General features: G+C 41.2%; 1 protein-coding gene across 1 annotated transcript; it reads left to right on the top strand.

The window, feature by feature from the left end:
* Positions 1-3,812: 3,812 nt before the first annotated feature.
* Positions 3,813-19,953, top strand: GPT2 (glutamic--pyruvic transaminase 2). Its single transcript, XM_075189210.1, has 11 exons — positions 3,813-4,155; positions 9,139-9,228; positions 10,268-10,376; positions 12,850-12,983; positions 13,586-13,829; positions 15,002-15,081; positions 15,662-15,798; positions 16,227-16,401; positions 18,085-18,240; positions 18,965-19,077; positions 19,578-19,953. The coding sequence occupies exons 1-11, from the start codon at positions 3,937-3,939 to the stop codon at positions 19,666-19,668; spliced, it is 1,548 nt and encodes a 515-aa protein (XP_075045311.1). The 5' UTR covers positions 3,813-3,936; the 3' UTR covers positions 19,669-19,953.
* Positions 19,954-22,465: the final 2,512 nt, after the last annotated feature.

Genomic DNA, 22,465 nt, shown 5'->3' with positions numbered 1-22,465 from the left:
ACAGTAAATTATTATTTAATAACACTTTTAAGAACACAACTGTATTAGACCAACTCCATTCAAGTGTTATTATAACAATGCAGTTTTATCATGCATAATAATAATAATAATAATAATAATAATAATAATAATAATAATAATAAAGAATATATAAATTAGTCTGCCATCCTTAGGCATTTTGCAGTGTGATAACATTCTGCTTTTGCAAAATATTTTCATTTGCAGTAAGTTTGTGCTGCATTAAATACTGACTGGAGTCATTCAGCAATGAAAATAGGGGTAATCAGGTAGTAAGAGCCAAGTAAACTTGGCACACCTCTTTCCTACTAGGTACCAATTGTCAACTGTTTTGTGTTAGCCCAGTCACCTAGGTGTGTCCACCCCCTCCAAGGAAAACACTGGGAATAGTTAACCTGTTATTCCAGTACACCAGTATCCTGATCCTGTTACTGGATAAATTAGTTTGAGTATATCTAATTAGCTCATTGATTTAGGAACCAGGTGACAAGAGATGGGGAATTGTTTGGGGCATGACTGTGTACAGGTTACATACTAGCAGTTTAGCATGTAATCATGCCATTCCGGGTACATCCAGTTATCTGGGGTGAGCCTGTCAAGCAGAGCCTGATTAAAACCCCATGGGGCCCTAGGCAAGATACTGTATTGTAGCCTCTCCCGCCAACATTTGTAAAAACAAACCAGAGGCTGGCCTACACTTGTTTAAAATGCCTGCTGACATTACTACAGATAGGTGTCTCTTCATCTATAGCAATCTGTCTTACTGCCCTAGTGTGTGCAGTTAACAGGTCAACACGCTGGGACCTCATATGCTGGATTCTGTGTGGCTGGTCCTCTGTCACTGACTTGTAGTTCTTGATAGACTGTTCTCAGGGATTTCTAATAACTCAACAAGATTCACCCATCCCTAATCAATGACCAATCAGAGGAAGCACCAGGCTGTTTGAACCTAGCAGTGTCCTGTTTCCATCCAATGATTATTCTGGTTTGTATCTGTAATTGTGCCGACTTGTGCCTTTTGCCCAGGTGTCATGTCTTGGTCAGAAGGCATTTATGGGTTCTACCGTCGTAAAGGCTACTAGGACAACGAGGGGGATTTTGGTGGTTTTGTGTTTCCAGGATGGTGAAAGTATGACACCCCATGTGACTCCTGTTTACGAGGAACAATTAGGGCGGAAGGGGCATGTCTTCATCATCAAGCATGTTTTGGATGACCCCCCTGTACTGAGAAAGAGAGGCCATCCAACTGGCACTTGCAAACATCGAGTGGAGCCAGTCACAATAGGATGAGGAGGAAAGTGTGTTTGTGTCGGTATCCACCCATTCCTGAGTTCTGCTTGTTTAATTATTCTCCACTTTTGCTTGCCTGACTCAGTAGGTTAGGTTATTGCTTTAACTTACTTAGGTTATTGTTTTAACTCAAAAACATCATCCTCAGACCCAGGCTATATAAGAATCCACAGCAAAGTGGATCTATATTCAGACATACGCCATGCATTTTGATGCAGTAACTATGTTGGGGGGGGGCTCTACCATATTATAAACTACTGTTTCACGGGGGACTATAACAATCCATGTGTTTTAGGGTTCTCTCAGCCTCTTCCAGTGAATTGGCTTTCCCTGTTATAATGATGACCACTGTCCTCATCTTCTTTTCTTGTGCAGATGTGTATGAATCGGCATGCTCATCTGGACGTTCAATCTTTGGTAAAGTCATTACAGAAATTGCACCTGAAGTAAGATTGCATAGGTGTGTACCCAGCTTTACTTTACCAAGATTCGTCATGCTAGCAGAAATCTCGGTCATATTCATTTTTAACAATTTTCCGCCTCTCTGCAACAAATTTCCCTTAATTTCTACATTCCCCTGTCCTTATCTGGCAGACCCTCAGCTTAATCGCACCCAAGCAGCAGCCCTTGACCAAGTGGCTCCAAGCTCTTTCTGCCAAGATCTCTGAGTTTCATATTAAAAGGCCCCAAAAGGAAAAAAAAGAAATTAGTTTTAAATGTATTTTATGAGTGTTATTTTATAATTCTACTTCTGTGCATCTCACACAATTGATTATAATATCCTCCTTCATGTCTACACGTTATTTAAATGTAATTAAAGTAATTCTACCTGCTGCTTCATACTCAAATAACCTATAGACTAAGTTTTTTGTTAATGATACAATTTTTTTAGCGTTTTAACTCCATAGGGCGTATTCAATTGTTAGCGTTAACGCTAACAAACGAGCGCTCGAAAAATCTTAGCGTAAATACGGTAATTACTTGCGGAATTTCAGCTCGCTGCTCCCTGAGCTGCGAGCTGAATTTCCGCGAGTAAACTACCGTATTAACGCTTTTCGCGCGCAATTTTACCGTATAAACGGTAATATTTTTCGAGCGCTCGTTTTTCAGCGTTAACGCTCACAATTGAATACGCCCCCATGACTTTAAAAAGCATTAAAAATGTGATGTAGCGTTTATTGAATGTAGAGTAATGACTCTTCTGTTGTCTATATCTGAAAGAGTCAGGGTTAGTCATAAATAAATAAATTCAGTTATGCTGATGTTTCAGCATGTTATTCCTTCATAGCTTTCCGTCCTTTTAGAAACCATGTACAACCATCGCTGCCGAACCCAGGTCTCTAAACCATTTACATTATATCTCCGGTGTTAAGATTTCATTTTTATTGAATATGTCACTAAGAGGGAATTCAATAACAATGTGTTAAGTGATTTGACCGCGATTTTCCCTCATTCTGAGACGCGTAAACTTTACCCAAATCTATTTTTAACGCAACGTTTTGTTTGCCAAAACAGTCCCATCGCGGACAAGTAGATGATCCATTGAAAGTACAGGAAGGGAGGGAGGGGTAAGCATTAAAAGCTATTCAATTATTTTTTAACGTGGCGCAATAAACTGTCAAATCGGCGGTTTTATTTTACACCTCTCTTGGCTGTGCAAAAAATTGAAAACATAAGAAAATGATTGAAATAATGTAATAATGTTAAAAATAGTGAAAAATTATGTTTCTCAGTAATGTATAACATGGAGAAGGTGAACTTTTTTTTTGTATGTAGATATTATACAATAGAAGGTTGTGTAATGCAATACAAATGTATGCAAAGCATTTTTTATTATTATAGATGGCCGCGTTAAACCCTTCCCTTCACTCCCCTAAAAATTCTCATGCACCTACGGTTAACGGGACGGGGGCGGCGTTACCGGTTTTAAAATTGAACGATTTTTAACGCTGCTTTAAGTGAAAACGGCCGCGATTGCATCTCCAAACCCGCACGGATTATTTGGCATTTTTTAACTTAAATTCTGCGGACAATTGAATCCCCCCCCCCCCCCCCCCCCAAGTCTAATTTTTAAGGTATCTCAGTTGTCTGTATTACAATCTCTCAAATTTTAAGACATTTATTCCAGATATTTAATATATCTGTGAGAATATCTTCTCAAATATATATTTATCTTCTGTTGCCAGAAGATATCCTCAAATATACATAAAATATCCACAATAATGGTCTTATATTTTGTTTTTTTTTTGTTTTTTGTTTATACATATTCATTGACTTTAATAATGTATCAGTAAAATGCATTGTCAGGTGATTTTAATACATTTTTATACACTTTCTATGATTTATAATGACTGGACACCCTGTCATGGTGACACAATTAGGATGCTCATCTCATGACAGGATGACTGACAGACTGTGACTAGTTCTCCTCCTGGCAGCAACTGGACATCCCGCCAATTCCTTGCTCCCGCAGTGCACGCCGGGGGTTGTAGTCCCCCGAGCTCGTGCTGGGCTATACCGCGCAGCAGCCTCGCGCGCCGCCATAAACTACATATCCCAGAGTCCCCGGCGCCGGCGGTGTGGCACACAGGGATTCTCCGATGCCCGGGGGCTATTAGTGACAGAGACATGAGGGGACCGGTACGATGTGTGCTGAGGGGGCTGCGAGGAGCCACCACGGGGCACCGGCCGTGCAGCAGCAGCGCGGCGGAGGAGGCACCGGCTGTCCGCACCCGGGACCGAATCCTCACCCTGCAGTCTATGAACCCGCAGGTCCGGGCCGTGGAGTACGCGGTGCGGGGGCCCATCGTGCTGAAAGCCGGGGAGATAGAGAGGGAGCTGGAGCGGGTGAGTGCGTGCTCCAGGTGGTACTACAAGTCCCAGCATGCTCCAGGCTTACCAAACCGGCGGTACTACAAGTCCCAGCATGCTCTGGTGAAGGGAAGTGTCATGCTGGGGCTTGTAGTTCTCCCAGAATGCTCTGAGGAAGGGGAGTGTCATGCTGGGACTTGTAGTTCTCCCAGAATGCTCTGATAAAGGGGAGTGTCATGCTGGGACTTGTAGTTCTCCCAGAATGCTCTGATAAAGGGACGTGTCATGCTGGGACTTGTAGTTCTACAGCTGGTGAAGGGCCTCAGCTTGCCTAGTGCTATATGCAGTTATGTAATATGTGGGAGGATGCTCTATAAATTCCTTTATGCAGGGGGTATGTGCTGGGGTTGGCGGGGCATATGCCCCCACAGGCTGGTCCCATAGTGGGGTACCTTGGGCTGGGTCACTGGATCATTTACTAAAGCTGGACCGAGCGATCGGAACATGGATCGCATGTAAAATCGATCGGCATAAAAAGTTGGTGGAAAATTCTGTAGTGTGTACCCAGCTTTATATTGCATTTAGATGCAAACCTGCATTAAAACCTATCAAGTCATTAAGTTTTCTCTGTCAAGTGTAAGTTAGACAATAAAATGTCTAATTATGAGTTGTTATGGTGTAAATTGCGCTTTAAAGGGAAAGTTAGTAAATGAGCATTTCTGTTTAGCACCAATTGCATCATTCTGCTGCTCCCCCTCCCCCTCTGTGATCTACAGTGACAGTCTGTGGGGAAGGGTTCCTAACCTTGCATTTTTCTAGTATTTACCACATGATGATCACATTGCATTCCCTCAGTGAGATTGTTTCTGGTGCAAAAAGTGTGTGTTTTGTTTCCCCAGTGGGACTGCATAAGGCTTATATTGCAATTCCCAAATAGTTGTATTTGTATATACTACAGTGCTTTCTGGAGAAATATTGAATCATTCAAATCCTTTCTTGCCCCATTGGTGCTTACAGTATAAATTCCCTACCACACGAATTTGCTAGCGTCGGCTTTTTTTTTGTTGTTGTTGTCAGAAGCCATTTAACCTACCAATATCTTTTTTGAACTGTGGGTGGAAATCTTAGCTCCTGAAGAATGCCCATGCAAAAACTGTACGCAGGTATCCTGGTCTGAATCAAACCCCTGCGCCCAGCTGTGTGAGGCACCACAATGCCGCCCACAAGGTTTATATTGCGTACTATTAGGGATATATTTACTGCACATGGTATATGTTACATACTTCCAGGTTTGTTGCATGATAAACTTTTCATTGCCTTAATTTAGTAAGGGTAAGACAACATACTGGATTTAGTATGGTTGTAACGCTTACCTTGCATTTGTCTAGTAGCAGAGGCAGACATGACTTAACATGTGTGGCGTATTTACTGCATAAGACATGCACTAAATTCTTCTACTACAGTTGTTTTAAGTACAGTATATTTTGCTTATTTACTTTCCTCTATGAAGGTGCTAATGGCGGCTCATGGTTTACATTGCGTTACTCTAATTAGGAGCTTCACAATATTTTGCTTGCTTTGTATTCCTCAGGTAAGGGACTTGATACAACACACAAAGGGGAATAATAATAATATTATTATTATTTATTTACTAAACTGCAGTCCCGACAAACTGCCAGGTCACAGCGTTTTCCTGTCATATTTATTTATTTTTTAAATTATCATATTAAAGACAAAACCGAACTAATGGTTTTGTCTTTAATAAGATTGCTGTTTAAAAGAATAAATAAAAAATGACCGTATAGCGTCAAGAACCGTCTGTTCGTTGGAACAGCAGTTTAGTAAATATACCCCCTGGTCTCGCTTGCCTTGCTCCTGCAAGCTCTGTAATTTGGTGAGTCCCTGTTTTGCCTGGAAATAGCCCTGCGTGGGAGATCCTCTCCTAGACTCATACAGGCTCTTTTCAAACTTTCAGCAGTGTTGTACCTGTCTCTAGCTGGTGAACTAGCTGTTCCCATAAATGGGAAGTAAGATTTAAGAATGACACTAGTCCCCTTTTCCCCTTTTTTAATTTCTTGTAACATGTGACCCCACATCGTTTCCTGTGAGTTTAACTTATCAGTAAGAATTTAATGATCTTCGTACTAGCACTAATTGTCTGTGAAAAGACTGCGTAAAAAAAAAGACTTCGTAATAGGTCTATGGTGACTAGTTATTATCCTCAGTGTTTTAGCTTACCATATCCAGGAAGACTTGTGTTGTCAGAATGGACAAATCTTTGTTTACTTGAGCAATTTATAATTTATTGTTTGCACTTATCTTTAGGTTAGTGTATTTTCCATAGACTATTCTCTGCACGGGTTCTTAAGACCTCATTCACTGGTTTCTTTGATATGTCCAAGTTGCATTTTTGAGCAACTGTGCACGGATGTTGAATGGTTAAAAACTGCAGACATTTCATGCTCCCAGTCAACTGAGTTTTTTTTGTGTTTGATCTATGCAAATGGTCAGTGTTCATGTTGTGTTCCAGTCTTTTTAGATTTGTGCTTTCTTTTTCAAAAGCACACAATACTGTGGTCCTCTTGTAGATGTCAATATGTGTTTACATTATGTCAATGGAGGTACCTGATATCACGTGTTTTACTGTGTGATGTGGTTGAGGCATAAACTACTAACAAGTTCTTTTTTTTTTCTTCCAGCATCTCCTGGTGTGGTGAGGAGCTAGATTATAATTAATTACAGACAAAAGTAGTACAGACCGTGATCACGCTATGTCAGCTTTTAGGGGGCCATAAAACCCTAAACATTGCATCTATAGATTATGTATTACTGTTGTCATTCCGTATATGCTATTTTCTTATATACAGCCAATGCTTTGATTTCTCTACGTGGGAACACGTGATCTTTGATGGGTAATTCAAATGGATTAACTCACCCATACAGGGTCGTCCTCAAGAGATGGCATCTTGGGGAACAGTTTGAGGGCTCGTTCAAATGGAACAAGCCCTCAAACTGTGCTGGGGAAAATGGATTAAACCACATTCTTAAGCTGTGTGTTTTGAACACATTTTCCATGCGCTCTTGAAATGGTCACATGTGATGGCGCATGAGAAATATGATGTGCTGTTGTCAAAAATGTAAATGGTCCTATTCATTGGGTATTTTTCATGCGTTTAACGTGTAAAAAGTGGGTAGGTGTGAACGAGCTCTAAGGGTTTCCAAAGGAGGATACATCTTTAAGGGAAGGGTTGACAAGCTTGGTAATTGGGTAGGAAGATATTTGTTTGCAGGTGTATTTTCCTGCATTTGCAGAACATGCTGTGCAGATATTAGGCTGTTTTCTAGGTAACTACAGAGGCTCACAGTGACTCTCTTTCGGGTAGTGTCAGGTGCCAAATTGGCATCTTCTATCAATCAATTTTTTTAATTTTTTTTTTAAATAGTGTTTCTTGGTACTTGTCTCTCAGCATGAAAAACTAGAAAACCATGTGTGTTAATGTAGCTAGTGTTTCAGTATAAAGTCCTTTGCTGCCTGCATAAGAAAGTAACAGTTTATAATGTTGTCTCATAAACAGTTTTGCTTTTCAAAGTGTAAAACCTGGTTTGATAAACATTTAATGTAAGTTAGCTCTGATCACTGTATTGTGGGCAGTGAGCTATGCTCAATAACAAATTGCACACCTATAAATGGATACCGGTCTTGGCTTTAATTTGCATTATGCAACCCAAAATATAGAAGTGCTATAATACAATCAGTTGTATCTGAAAATGTGAACATTTTGTGCAGAGTGAGAATTTATTTATAGTGAAGGGGGGGAAAGATCTGAGCAAAATGAGTATTTCTGGAAATAATTCCCGATCCACAATAGACTCTTTGTTCTGAATGCAGTTACCATGGCAACATCCGAGCTCCGGACACAGCATCTCTGCCGACACCGGATACACATAGAAATTATCTTTGTATGAATGATGTGAGGGGGCAGCAGATATATATAACATGGAACTTTTCACACCTACTCTGTATCAATCAACATTAGTAGAAATAACTTCTTTTCTTTTTGCTGAGTGTTTATCCTCTTTACAAGCATCAGGTTCTCACATTGACAAACGGGCAAATTTAAGCTTTCAGAGGTTGTCGTGTGAAAATATTAAATGCAAACTGTCATATTGGGACTTATTAAATCTGGTAGTAGCTGTACTTGCATCATTTTTATATCTGCACTCTGGGACACGGAGCCAGATCTAAAAAGAAGAGGTGAGGGTGACTTGATTATACCATTGGTGCCATCCACTGGGCAGGGCAAGGCATATGATGACGCCAAGGACGTCACCACGAACCCTTATGATGCCATTTGCATCAAATGGGCGGGGCAAGGTGTGTGAGGACGAGATTTACAACATCATGGCACATACCGGCCCACTTTGCAGGCCAGTGAGTCGGTGGGTGAGTCTTTCCTTGCTCAGCCACGTGCAATAAGGAACAAAAGGAGAAAAGGAGGATATGACTGATCCCGTTGGTTATTGGTTTGATAAAAATCACTTGTCACTTTGGTTAAATGCAACACTGGGCACCATGTTTATATGAAACAAAATGGATCCAATGAAATCCCAGTTACAAAACTGAGTGACGGTACTAATGAAAGTTATGGGATAATGTCTAAAAACAACAATAAGGTGGGTTATCAGCCTTTGTTGTTACAAATATTATCGCATGGGGCATAAACGTTGTTGTTGAATTCCCCATACTACTGTATAAAATAAACCATTACTGAAGCTCAATAACTGAGGCTTGATTTGCATAGGACAGGAGGATATCTAAACTATAGCCGGTGTCAGAGAGCAGCACTTTTTATGGCAGAGCCCTTTGTTAGGTAATTACAGGCAATGCAATAATAACATTTATATAGACCAGATAATAAGAAAGCACCCTTAGTGGGAGTGACATTATAAGATGTGTGGTGTCTTCTACTGCAGACTATTCATGGATTTCCATTTAATGGTTGTTCACATTCTCTGTAGGGGATCAAGAAACCATTTGATGAGGTCATCAAAGCGAACATTGGTGATGCCCACGCAATGGGACAGCAGCCAATCACATTTCTCCGACAGGTAACCAGACTCTAATCTCTTCTGTTCTTTGTGTTACACTACCCCTTTATGCCATCTTTACACCCCTTTCCCTGTTGGTTGTACATAAACTAACGCATCTCACCATAGGTGGAGGTATTATGTGTGTGCTACAAACACTGACATGTACCCAGTTATCCTATAAACAGTAATACATATCCGTTTGTAGCTATGTTGCGCTGTAAGCGCTCTTTTGATGTCTTGGTGGCGTTGCACTGAAGTAGGGTATGTGGTATCATTGTCGCTGGTAAGGTCTTTGTGGGCAGAAAACCTAAATACTAGAGGTGCGGGTAGAGGAAGGTGCATAAAATATATAGGTCCGAGCTGGTGGAGCTAACTGTGCTATGCTAGGTGGCATAGGAGGCTAAAATAGGTGGAGGAAGGAGATATGGTAGCAGAAGGGGAATTCTTAATAGAAATGGGAATAAAATCAAATACAAAGAAATACTGACATAATTATATCTCATTCAGATGATTATTTAAATAAAGTAGAAATACAATTGACGATGAGTAGTTATAGCAGAGCAGAAATGTGGAGAAACGTATAAGGAGCCAGAGGGGCGTTGGAGAAATAGTTTTTTTTTTTTCTTGGGGGGGGGGGGGGTGCAGTGCTATTCTTAAAGGCCTGGCAACGTGATACTTGGTTTTAGTGGGTTTCCTGAAGGGTAAACAATAAGACCTTCATATAATATATGTATAGACTCAATCTAAATGGCATAATAGTAGAAATTAAGCTACTGATAGGATGATCATAGGAAAAGGTATTATATTTAGTTTTCGAATGCATATAAATGCATTTCATGTTTAACAATCTGTAATGAAGCAATAGGTAAATGGCGACTAAAATGAAAGATTTACACTCTGAGCTTGTAGGTTCACTGCCATTATGTGGATTGCTTCTCTGTTTGTAGAATTCTATAAGCCCTGTCTTTATAATAAAGCCTTTTACTGCAAGCAATTTGCATTAGGCCTTGGCCCTTTAACTCCTAATTGCAATACGTCTTTGTGCTGATCTTTGCAGGTTGTGGCGCTCTGTACTTATCCTGACCTCCTGGATAATCCACGTTTCCCGCGGGATGCTAAAGACCGAGCCAGCAGAATCCTAAAGTCATGCGGAGGACAGAGCCTGGGTACGTGGAATGAATTACTGGGATGTTACAGCTTCTGTTAAATCGCCATAATACACATACGTGCGTCCTCTTCATATTATCCTGCAGAATGACAAGTAAAATCAAAGACTTCACTTTGTGTTAAACCCACATTTGTTTCAACTAGCAAAAGTGACCAGGTTAATGTCCAGTGTTTTACAAATACCTACAATGTACATTAAAGTGTCTGTCATGGTCTAATTATATCAAGTGTGAGCCAGTGTCCTGCTGCTCTTATTGTGTTTTAAACACAGAGTGGCCAGGCACATGTACATAGCCTGCTGCCTGGAGTGATAAAGGGGTTGGGGCAGTAAATCACACCCCCTCCGAAAACAAAAATAATCTAGGCCTGCACCTGGTGTGCACCAGCTGATGGAAGCTGAAGTGAAATTCCATCTGTTTAGTGTTTTAAAGACCTGAAACATCTGCTGAGCGAAGCAAAGTTGGTCTAATTCCTAGTTCATGCAATAAAAAGCTCTCATTGACTGTCTTAGACACTTGTATTAGTTTTGTGTGATATCTGCAGCAAACTGATCATTGTCAGCCAACAAACCTTATTTATATATTACATCTTTATTTTTGATTTTATGGGAGGAAATACAAATATGGACTATAAGAAGACCCAAATCAGAAGTCATTGTAACTGATATTGACACAAAAAAACAATCCTGGAGTATATTTAAGATGAGGCACTCAAGTGAAAGCACTAGTAGAGAATAAACCCCCCAAGGAATACACCGTGGTAGTAGATGCATGGGGTCATACAAGATCACATAGTCGTCTGAGTTCCATTTAAGTGTCTCTATCTCACAGCAAACACGCTGCAAAGATTTTCATAATACACAATTTGCATAATACACAATACACACATTTCTGCCATAATACCAAAGGAATCGGGTGCTCAGGAATCTTACCTTAAAGCATCACATTCAGACTATTGCGTATCAGGACAGTTAATGTGGGTTTAAACAAAACATTCCTGGACAATTGTTTCATTAACCACCTCCACCTACCTATGAAAGTTTCATTCAAACCTTGGCTAGCAGAAGTAGACTATTCACATATTGTCAGGTTACTTTGTCCACCGGTCTTTTCAGAGTCAACCTGGATCTGTTTTGGAATTCTTACAAGTGTTCAACACAAAATACTCTAATATATAAAAAAAAATAATTGAAAATGATGTTTCTAAATCAATTCCAAATAAAAATGGACAAGAATTGATTGCATAACTGTTCAGCCCTTTTTGTTAAGACACTCCTAAATAAACTCTGGTGCAATCAGTTGTCATCAGCGGTCACATAATTGGTTGGAGTTCACCTTTGTGCAATTAAAGTAATTTAAAAATAAACACCTGTCAGAGAGGTCTCACAATTAGTGCCTTTAAACCAGAGCTTCATCATAAAGATCAAAGAATATTCAAAGCAAATACAAAAAAGAAATTATTGGAAAGTGCCAATTGGACAAAGGGAATAAAACTTCAAAGACCTTTAACATCTCTGGAGCACTATCCAGTCAAGCATAGAAATGGAGAGAAGCTGGCAGGAGCAGGATGTCATGAAGATGTTTCTGAAGGGTAAAATGGATCGAGTAAGTTATTGGTAAATCTTGGAGGAAAACCAGCTGCAACCTCCAAGAGACCTAAAAAGCATGCACCAAAAGCTACACTGCAGTGGCTTAAAGTAACAAAATTAAAGAATACATGTCCTAGAGCGGCCCAGTGAAAACCCAAATCCCATTAACAATCTACGGAATGATTTCAGAATTCCTAATCGCCAATGGTTCCCGTACAACCTGATGCATCTCGGGCAATGTACAGAAGGATGGGTGAAAACTTCTCTAGTAGACTCACGGCTGTAATAGCCGCTATCGGATCTTCTACCGAGTAGTATAACATGAGAAGCATTTTCCCTCAATCAGTTCTGCTATATCTGAAATACCATGTACTCTCCGTGCTCCCTAAGTAAAATCCAGAGAGCTGAATTCACAGAACTATTTGCTTGTTTTATGAGTACTCTTTGTCAGAGCTTGGGCAAAATAAACTGTTACAATGGTGTACTCGGGGGTTTTTGTGTGTGTTGTTTTTTGTTGTTGTTGTGTTTTTAATGCATTCCATGACCAAACATCATTTACAACACTCCATTCCAGTGCTGTGTGTTGGCTCTGTCGTTTTTGGCAAGACAAGTTAGTACCTGGAATCATTGACTATCTGTAGAATAGTAGTCCAGAATCCCGCAGTGGTATTTCTGTATAATGTGTGAATATGGGGTTATCTAGTCACCCAGAATCCTGCATCAATATTTCTAAATGCAGAATGTGACTATGTAGCAATGACAGGTCAGTATTGAGGACTATAGCCCTTGCTGCGGTTTCAGTATTGAAGTATAGAGCAAAACAAAACCTAAAGGTTACTATTCCTAGCACTAACATGTTCCTGCTTAATTGTCTTCTCTCTCAGGATCCTACAGCGCCAGTCAAGGCGTCGCCTGCATCCGGGAAGACGTTGCTCAATATATTAAGAGGCGGGACAGCGGGATTCCTGCAGACCCCGAGAATGTCTATCTGACTACTGGAGCTAGTGACGGTATATTTGTAAGTGACATAAAACCAGCAAAACCCATTATTCAGATATCGTTACATTGTTTAAAAAATAACAAAGTAGACCAGACATAATGTACATATTTTAAAGCTTATTAAAACAATCATGGCCCCAGACGCTGGAATTTGTAACTAATCCGGTCAAGTATTTTATAAGGTGAATTTTGGGGGCAGGGGGGCTATTTTTATTACTAATATTTTTTAGCAAAACGACAAAACACAAATATTGAACCCTGTATCATAGAACAGATTTGTCTGAAAAAGTTACTTCTTTTTTTTGTTTTTTTTACCACTAACGTATAAATAAATCCTGTTTCTTAACCAACAGTGGCTTATTAAAGGGGTTTTCTGCCCAAAACTGTTTTGTGATTACTTAATATGTCCACAGACTACAAATAGAAAGCCAGAACGTCCCGCTGGGTAACTGATCTTTTTGTACCCAGTTTCTGCACCCTGATCATTACTAATTATCTCGTGATGTATCCCTGGGATAATAGCCTGAGCAGTGATCTGTATATAGTGCCCGGTTATTCTCATGGGAACTGTCATTATATGGATCTCATGTAGAGTAACTGTTCCCTGTGTACCGTATTCAGACTATCCTGAAGATCCTTGTGTCGGGAGAGGGGAACTCGCGGACCGGAGTTATGATTCCCATCCCGCAGTATCCGTTGTACTCGGCAGCCATATCTGAACTGAACGCCTTCCAGGTGAATTACTATCTGGATGAGGAGAACTGTTGGGCGCTGGACATCAATGAGCTACGAAGATCTTTGTACCAGGCGAAGGAATATTGTAATCCAAAGGTGCTCTGTATTATTAATCCGGGTAACCCAACGGGTGAGTTAATGAACCTGTTTTACCATTTTATTTTCTCTACTTTCACTGAATAAAATAAACCACAAAGGGGATATGATGACTTAACCCTACGTATGTGCAAACAGAGAGGCAGCCTTCAGAAGAACCCGTATCTGTAAGTGTATAAAAGTCTAGGGGGGTTTACAACCTCTCCCACATCAAAAATATACAGAACTGCTATCTTGGATACCCCAAACCTCCAGGTATTCCTTTCCGGCAAGCAATTCCTTAATGTGTGCTTTCCATTTAACCTAGTGAGGTCTAGACAGGCTAGGGTCCCCAAGATTCAAGTACATGGAGGAAATGAAGCCGGGGGGGGGGGGGGATTTTATTGATATAGAGTTGTTTTTTGGATGTCTGAGAAGTGGGAAGAGTGCGATGGGGGCTAGATCAGTGAAAAAATCGTACCCCTCCAACCAATTAGGGCGTTTGTATCCCAGGAGAGAAACTTGTCTTAAGGACAGGGTGGGAATTGGGGCATTTAACTTATTGGCTTAGACCCAGATAGGTAAAGAGAATTAAAATATGGGGTGTTTTACAAGCGGAGTCACTGGTGTTTAGAGAGGCAATGCAGAGCCAGGATGGGGGACACGTATATGCAGGATTTGAAAGCAGTCTCCATCAAGTATTAATTTTGCAGCCAATTCTGGGAACTTGGTTTGTTCCATGAAGCAAAGTGATTTTTACTGGTCGCTGTTATGGGTGGGAAATGAACCTGATATGTGCCACCCTCACAGCAATTTGCGATATTATTCATACAGACCTATAAAAAGAATGCATATTATAAGAACTATACACCTTAAAAGTAATCATTATAGGTGGTGTCGGGAATATTAAATCTAATTGGAGCAATTGTTCCACTGCAGAATCTTTTGATCAACAAGCTTCTCTTAAGAAGAATGTCCACAAATCACATAATTTTTAAGGATTGGACCAGGCCATGTTCTGCAGAGAGGCCACTTAATGATTAGTAATCTACAGGTAATTGGTACATAAGGGAAAGTGGCTGGTCTAACATTGGACCCAGCTTACAGGTTCCCATCCCTCACTGCTGTGATTGTATATTACAGTACAGTCTGCTGTGTTTGTATATTACAGTACAGGTTCCTGTGTCCGTGTTGTACACCGTGTAATTGTTTTCCCTGCTTGTCCAGGACAGGTCCAGAGCAGACGCTGCATAGAGGACGTGATTCACTTTGCCTGGGAGGAGGGGCTGTTTCTACTGGCAGATGAAGTAAGGAATATTATTTTTTAATGTCGATAGTTTTTATTGAAAGTTTTCAAGGATATATGGGGGTACAGAAATGAGGGGGGTAGGGGGGTCCAAACGGGAAAGCACAACGGGGGGGGGGTCTCTAATATCAACAATATACATACAGAAGAAAACAAATGAACAGCAAGGCAGACTATCCTCCATATTGACTCATGGTTTAGCAAGGGTATCAGGAGGATGTAGCATGTTCATTGGATTGGGGAGATTCAATAAGGGCCGAGTGTGAGGAATTGGGAGCACATCGAGGTGCACCAGGACCATCTGTCACCTATTCGTGTCCTCTAAACTCTCCTAATGGGTGCAGATGTGGGATAGGGGGGGATATTTATTTATTTATTTATTTTCTTTTTATAAATGTTATAAAGTATTTTCAACTTTGTATAAAGATAAATAGTACAAGGTAATAAGAAATATTTACTGTTGATGTAGCCTTTCATTCTTTATTTATTTTATTTGTTTAATCCAAATCAATGATGTGGGATAGATTCGCAGAGATATGGCAGTTTTCAGTTGTCCCTGACCCTCATTCTGTGTTCTGTAGGTCTATCAGGACAATGTCTATTCTGAGAGCTGCCAGTTTCATTCATTCAAGAAGGTTCTGTACGAGATGGGCCCGGAATACAGCAGTACCGTGGAGCTCGCCTCGTTCCACTCCACCTCCAAGGGTTACATGGGAGAGTAAGTCTCGGGGATGAGCCGGATGACCATGTGTCGTCCACACACGGGGTGTCATTTACAACTGACAGAACTGAGCGCGCTCTGAAATTCTTTTGGCCTTCACTCGGCTTTTTTTTGCGGCCGTGCACTTTGATGTGCTCATGGGTTTGCGAAACCAAATATGGCGGTATTTGCAGCAGGGTACAACTTAGCAAGGCCTGGTGGGAGGATGCCCTAATAGTGTATAAATGACTTGGAGTAGTTTAGAACACCACTTTTAATATTAAACTTTAAAAGTAAGATTTAGTAGAGCACCATTCATTTTATACAGCAGGTATCATTATTAAGAGCTTGTGCTTTAATATGTACAGGGATTGGGGAGGTGACTTGTAATAACATTATATTCTAGTATTCTCTGATATAAATTTCATGATGGCTGTTTGTGTCAGGTGTGGATACAGAGGGGGCTATATGGAGGTCTTGAACATGCACCCTGATATTAAGGCGCAGCTGGTGAAAATCCTCTCGGTCCGCCTATGTCCTCCGGTTCCGGGCCAAGCCGCCATGGATGTTGTGGTGAACCCACCGCAGCCCAACGAGGAATCCTACGAGCAGTTTATCCAGGTATGTGTGGCTCAGGGACTTATCGGCTACATTGGTGTACGGTATAGTCGGTGATACATGCCAAGGCTGTGGTGACCTTTATATTTCCTGAAAAATGATTTGTTAGAACATAGGTCACAATGGTAACAGGACATTATCTGCCCTGTAAATAAATGTAACCATTGGATGTAATTATATTCTGCAGAATGCGGAACCTTTTGTCTACTTCCCATGATTTTAAACCAGAGCTCCCAGGTAAGGTGAAAGTCACCCAACCATCACCCGAGCTCCGGGGCTGCTCCGTGCTGCAGTCTTTTCTCGGGCTCTCTGGTTATATTTTTTTCCTAATTCCTGATTTGATTTATATATTTTACCCTCGGTTGACAATATTGAGCATTGGACATGGAGCAATAGTAGGAGTCACAGAAGAAAATAAAAACTCCCAGTGCCTCTGAGCGGGAGTGTCTGAAGACTTCGTGTCTGGCTGTCTGGAAGCCCTTTTTTGGCTTCCCTGTGTCAGGAGCTTTTTGGGGACGTCAAGGACTGGTGCCAGGACTGTTTGGACCTGATGAGTAGAAAGGAGCCCTTTTGCCAAGAACAAACATGCTCGGGTCTGTCCTATTCGAGCAAAGTGCTCTCCCCTCATGGGGTGTCCTTGATGATGCTCTGAAGAGAGTTGATGTAGTCACAGCATCCTGCGGGTCACCACTGCTTTAACCTAAGCTCTTGCCACTGATCTGGGTGTGTCTTCCATGCAGGACCATGCTACCTTCGTATAGTAAGCCAGCTGTATAAGCTACGCACTGGCTATGCCATCCTGCTCCATAACAGGGTTGACTTGATGATCTTCTCAGCAACTCCAGTGGCGGTGTTTGGTGGCCACATTAAGCCTCGTGTCTGTCTGAAAGAAGCTGTTCTCCAGGAGAGGAATCCTAGTCCTCATAGGTAGCGATGAGACCTCAGAATCCACTATTGTGGAGGATCCCCATAACTCCAAGTCACACCCTGAGCTCCAAAACCTCACAAAGCAAATGTTACTTTCTCTGCTCTGTGAATAACAAAATCCTCTGTGACAAAATTCACAAATACATCCGAGTAATTAAAGAAATCAGGAGTTTTTTAACTTATGAATCAAACTCCAAATCTAAACCCCATTCAGATGTCCGTGAAGCAGATCTGCAATGAGGAATGGGCGCAGGATTCCTCTACAGGCTGTGAATGACTTGAGGTAGTACTGTCTGGGTGCAGTCTCTGCTGAGAACATTTGTGTAACCTCTCATTGACTGCAAGAGGGAGAGTGACCTTTTTTTTTTTTTTCTGCAAAGGGCACAGGATGTTTCCTAGCTTCATTTAATAAATGCATTAACTATCAAAATTGTGTGGTATCTGTTCACTCAGAGTCCCTTTTTTTTTCTGATTTAAGCTTTTTATATAAACTATACAATAGAGTATATTATTCGCACAAGGTGCTAATACGTTTTCAAGTCACTTCCTGCAAGAAAGTGACAAAGATCCCACAAGCTGTTTGCAGAAACCACAGCAGAACAGGAACTAAAGGTTTGCAATAAATTCAGTTTTAGGGGGTTTCCTTGTGATACTGCACACATTATAGTAGTATATACTGTATGCAATACTCCTGAGTTTCATACATAACAATCTGCAAATTGTGTTTAAAAGAGGAACATTTCTCTGATGTCTCTGCAGGAGAAGGAAGCTGTCCTGTCCACTCTTGCTCACAAGGCCAAAATGACGGAGGAATGGTTTAACCAGGTTCCCGGTATTAAGTGTAACCCTCTTCAAGGTGCCATGTACGCCTTCCCCCAGATCCATATCCCGCCACGCGCTCTGGAAAGGGCAAAGGTCAGTGTTACTTTTAGCACTGTCCAATGTGTCATCAGCTCTTATGGTTCATCCACACCACCTAAGCTGAGTGCATGCTTCATACTAAGTTACATTTTGTATGAATAGAGTATATTTTCTGTTAAATAGGAAACATATACCCGACGTTGGCCATATACTTGAATTGAATAAACAATCAATCTAAGGAATCCGAGGGGTAATATGGGGTAGATAGACAATGATTTAGATTTTTGTCAAATAAAAACTTCACCCATAACAAAAGATAAGCTGTTCCCTTCTGTATTATTATAATTCTAATGTGAGCCGTCTGTTGGTGCAATAAAGCACACAGCGTACAGACTCTTACTTTCTATGGGTACAGGAATCTTCAATGATTTGTAATATCCCCACCTCACATTTATACAAAGGTTGTTGTATTGGGTATAATTGCATAGGCTGCAGGGACCACAGCGCCACCTTGTGGGTGTATAATAGAATGCACACGTAAAAATGACATTATTACACATTTGAATATAGGTGGAATGTTGTAAGAATATATCGGTGAAAAAGTAGTAGTTTGTTACTAGTTGTCTGTTTGTAGGAGGAAGCCTACCAGTAGTATAATAATTGTAAGCTCCACGTGCAATTGGATCAGTGCTGTGCAATATGCTGCCTGTATCAAATAATTATGATTTCTGCTGTTAAATAATAAAGCTAATAGACAAATCTAATTATATATCCCCAGGATCTGCAGATGGCCCCGGACATGTTCTACTGCATGCAGCTACTGGAGGCGGCCGGCATCTGCGTCGTTCCTGGAAGTGGCTTTGGACAGAAAGAGGGAACGTACCACTTTAGGTAACACTTACAGCCACGTTCACCATTGCACTTACTGGTATCTCCCACTTCTGTAACCATTGTAGGGTTTGTTTGTTTGTTTGTTTTGTCAGTTTGTTTAAATGGTTCTTTGCATACAGACACGTTTTGAATGATTGTTTTGTAAATGACCTACGGCAACTTTTTACTAAATACATCTTTCTGGTTTCCTTTCGGATTTCTCATCCAGGCAGAGTTGTTTATTTATTGCACTTCAACACGACGCAGATCTGCTTAGTGAATATAGTTTCATCCAACCCACAGCGCTGAGCTGATGTCCTATCCTGGCGCTATGTAAACTAATAGATGTTGTATGTAAAGCAGTTGTGAAAACCACATAAGCCGGAACAATACATTTTGGAAATGTTGCAGGAGGGCATATGGTTTACAATTAAAGTTGCCCAAATATTGAAGGCCCCCCCCCCTCTTTTGTACATAGATTTTTAATTTTTACTTTAACAAATGTCCCGCTTGATTTGCAGAATGACCATCCTGCCCCCCTCGGACAAGCTGAAGCTCCTGTTACAGAAAATAAAGGAATTTCACATCCGCTTCCTGGATGAATTCTCCTGAATCTCAGCTGTGATTGCTGAATACGTCGGACACTGAATGTACTGAAAGTATTAACCCTTTCCTGTCGGGGGACCTGCCAGTGTAACACAGCAAGGAAGGGGTTAACAAGCGAGGTGAACGTGGGATTTGACTGTTTACACTACACCGAGCAGTTCTTGTATCCGGTTATCTGTTCGGGAACAGTCGCTTGGTTTAAAAGTAGAAGTTTTAGTCAGTTTCTGAGAAAATTGCGTCTTGGGTAGTAACATATACTAATTATTATTATTGGGAGTTTTTTGTTTGTTTTATTTAATTATTTTTTTAAAAGAAAAGTTTACAGATGATCTTTGGCCACATCTGCCTGTTACATTCTAAGCAAAACAAATTGTTACCAATGTCTGCACCATTATTAAATGAAATGGCCACAACCAATGTCTGTTACATTGTATAAACCAGCCACAGACTGGGCTCCTCACAGTGAGCTTTCATTACACTGATCTTCCTACTGCTACGCAGACCGCTCTTACGGTGCCCACAGACAAAGACATTACAAAAATTGCGCGCGCACAATGTATTCTAAATCTGATAAGCTGGTTATATTAAACAGATGCAGGAAAGAGCTTTATTTATGGTACGGCTCTGTGTGTAGGCTGAACAATTATTACATAGTACTGAAAGACCAAACTTGAAGACAAAAAGCTGTATTCCATTGAGATCTCTTGTGGGTTTGGGTCAGACCACCTTCAGTGAGGTCGGCTGATTTGGATCGGATTGGACAAGCTGATTGTTTTGGGCCCATGCACAGGAATATGGGGACAATTTGCTGATTTAAGCACCAATATTGGTTCACGTCTGACCTGCTTTCCAAGACTGAAATTTAAAGTGATGAAATGATAAATTTTACTTCCATATTTATATATCTACCCTATATTTCACGTTCAAATGTTTGTGCCAAAGTGTCTGTCATCATGTCAGGGTATACTGGGAGCCACAGGTTATCGTACCGCTAGAGTAGAGTGTCAACTCTTCACAAGTTGCCTTCTCCACGTACATATCCCACCCAGTCCTGCTCCTCAGACACAGGGCCGGATTAACGGAATGGAGGCCCCTGGGCTAAGGGGGCCCCCATTCCCCCGTGAGGCCCCCCCCCCCCCCCCCGTTAGCAGACTGGCCCCCCTGTTAGCTGACCACCCCCCCCCCCTCCCCCCAAGCGCTTACCTTCTCCTGTCACTGCATTCCTCCTTCCGCGGCGCGCTGTAAGCTGCTTACTGAGGAGATCTCGTGACACTCTCACGAGATTTCCTCAGTAAGGAGATTACTGAGAGCCGGAGAAGGAGGAATGTAGAGACAGAGCTCAGCATTGATCGGGTCGGGGGCGCCCCCGCCCCCATCCCGATCAGTAATTCTGCTGAGCTCTGTCAAGGGCCCCTTGGATGCCCGAGGCCCCTGGGCTGTAGCCCAGTTAGACCTCGGGTTAATCCGGCCCTGCTCAGACACCTACATGTAGTATGATTGGGTCTGGTACTCTGGACCCTGTAGTAAGTACAAATGTTGCTTAATCCTGACACATTAACTTTAGTCATTATATCTAGTAAATAAACACAAAGCGGGAGATGCAGAGTTGGTTGCAAAATTGGCATAAATAAGAAAAACAGAAAAATTGTGCATTTCCTCCCATAGCTAAGAGTCGTACACATCTCGAAATGCTTCTGGCTCCGTGTGGGTTTGAGCTACACAAAGTACTCGCAGTGTATTTGCACCTGTCCTCTAGTGGATGTTCTCAGCCGGCGTTTGCTCGCCCCTCCCCAATTCTCAGTAGTAATAAGAGGCAGCTGCCAGACACCTCTCTGTCTGTTCTCTATGGGCATGCGCAGCGCCAACCTGCACAATTTATGCAAAGTTCAACCCCTCAAAATGCCCAATGGGTGATTTATTTACTATCAAAATACAGAACAATCAGTGTTTATCACCCTAGCGCAAAATACTGTGGATGTCTGTCCTGTTCTTTGTAAATGTCTCACACAGTCCTGTTAGCATGTGTCAGCCATGTTTCCCACTGCTGCGTTACACGTGTAAATGGACGGGGTGGAAACAGGCTCCTCACATGGATGTTCCCTGTGTCAGAATTGTCCACATAGGTTTATGTGAAAACACGCACAACGCTGAAACTCACCTGTGTGACAGGATCCCGTAACGGGACGGTTTAATGCAGAATGTTAGAGGTCACTTGTACACATACACATCCTTTTAGTCGGCGACTACACACAGCTGATTAATGTGCCTTGTATTAGACTCGGACATATGAGCAATATGATGTTTTTATAGCATTGGTTTTTCTGTGCCTGTAACAAGATTTCAACTCAACTACTACTTTAATACATGTATAGGTCCAGCATATTCTATCAAATGAGTGAAACATCTTTTTGATATTGAAGAAACAGGGATGTACACAGTTTTCCATGACTGTCAAAGATCAAATTGTGTATTTATTCATTGCCTGCTGCAGGCTGCCATATTTCTAAAAGAATCTACTATACCTCTTTACTGGAATATCAGACTAGAGGGACCTCGTTTCCTGCGGTAATGGGTTTATACGTTGTCTTCAAAGCTGCTCACATGAGTTGATCTTATCTCACAGTTGAACCTTGTTAATAATCCTGATGTTTTGTTTATATTTAATGGTCAATAAAAAAATCCCCAATGAAATATTGTTTTTTTTTATTGCACTGTATTCTATACATTCTACAACATGACATTCATCTTATTGCACTAAATTGTCTAAAGCGCAGTGATTCTTACATGGTGTCAGAGCAGCATC

The sequence above is a fragment of the Mixophyes fleayi genome, chromosome 10 (genome assembly GCF_038048845.1).
Source record: "Mixophyes fleayi isolate aMixFle1 chromosome 10, aMixFle1.hap1, whole genome shotgun sequence".
NCBI classification, from domain to species: Eukaryota; Metazoa; Chordata; class Amphibia; order Anura; family Limnodynastidae; genus Mixophyes; species Mixophyes fleayi.
This window is presented reverse-complemented; position numbering and strand designations above follow the sequence as displayed.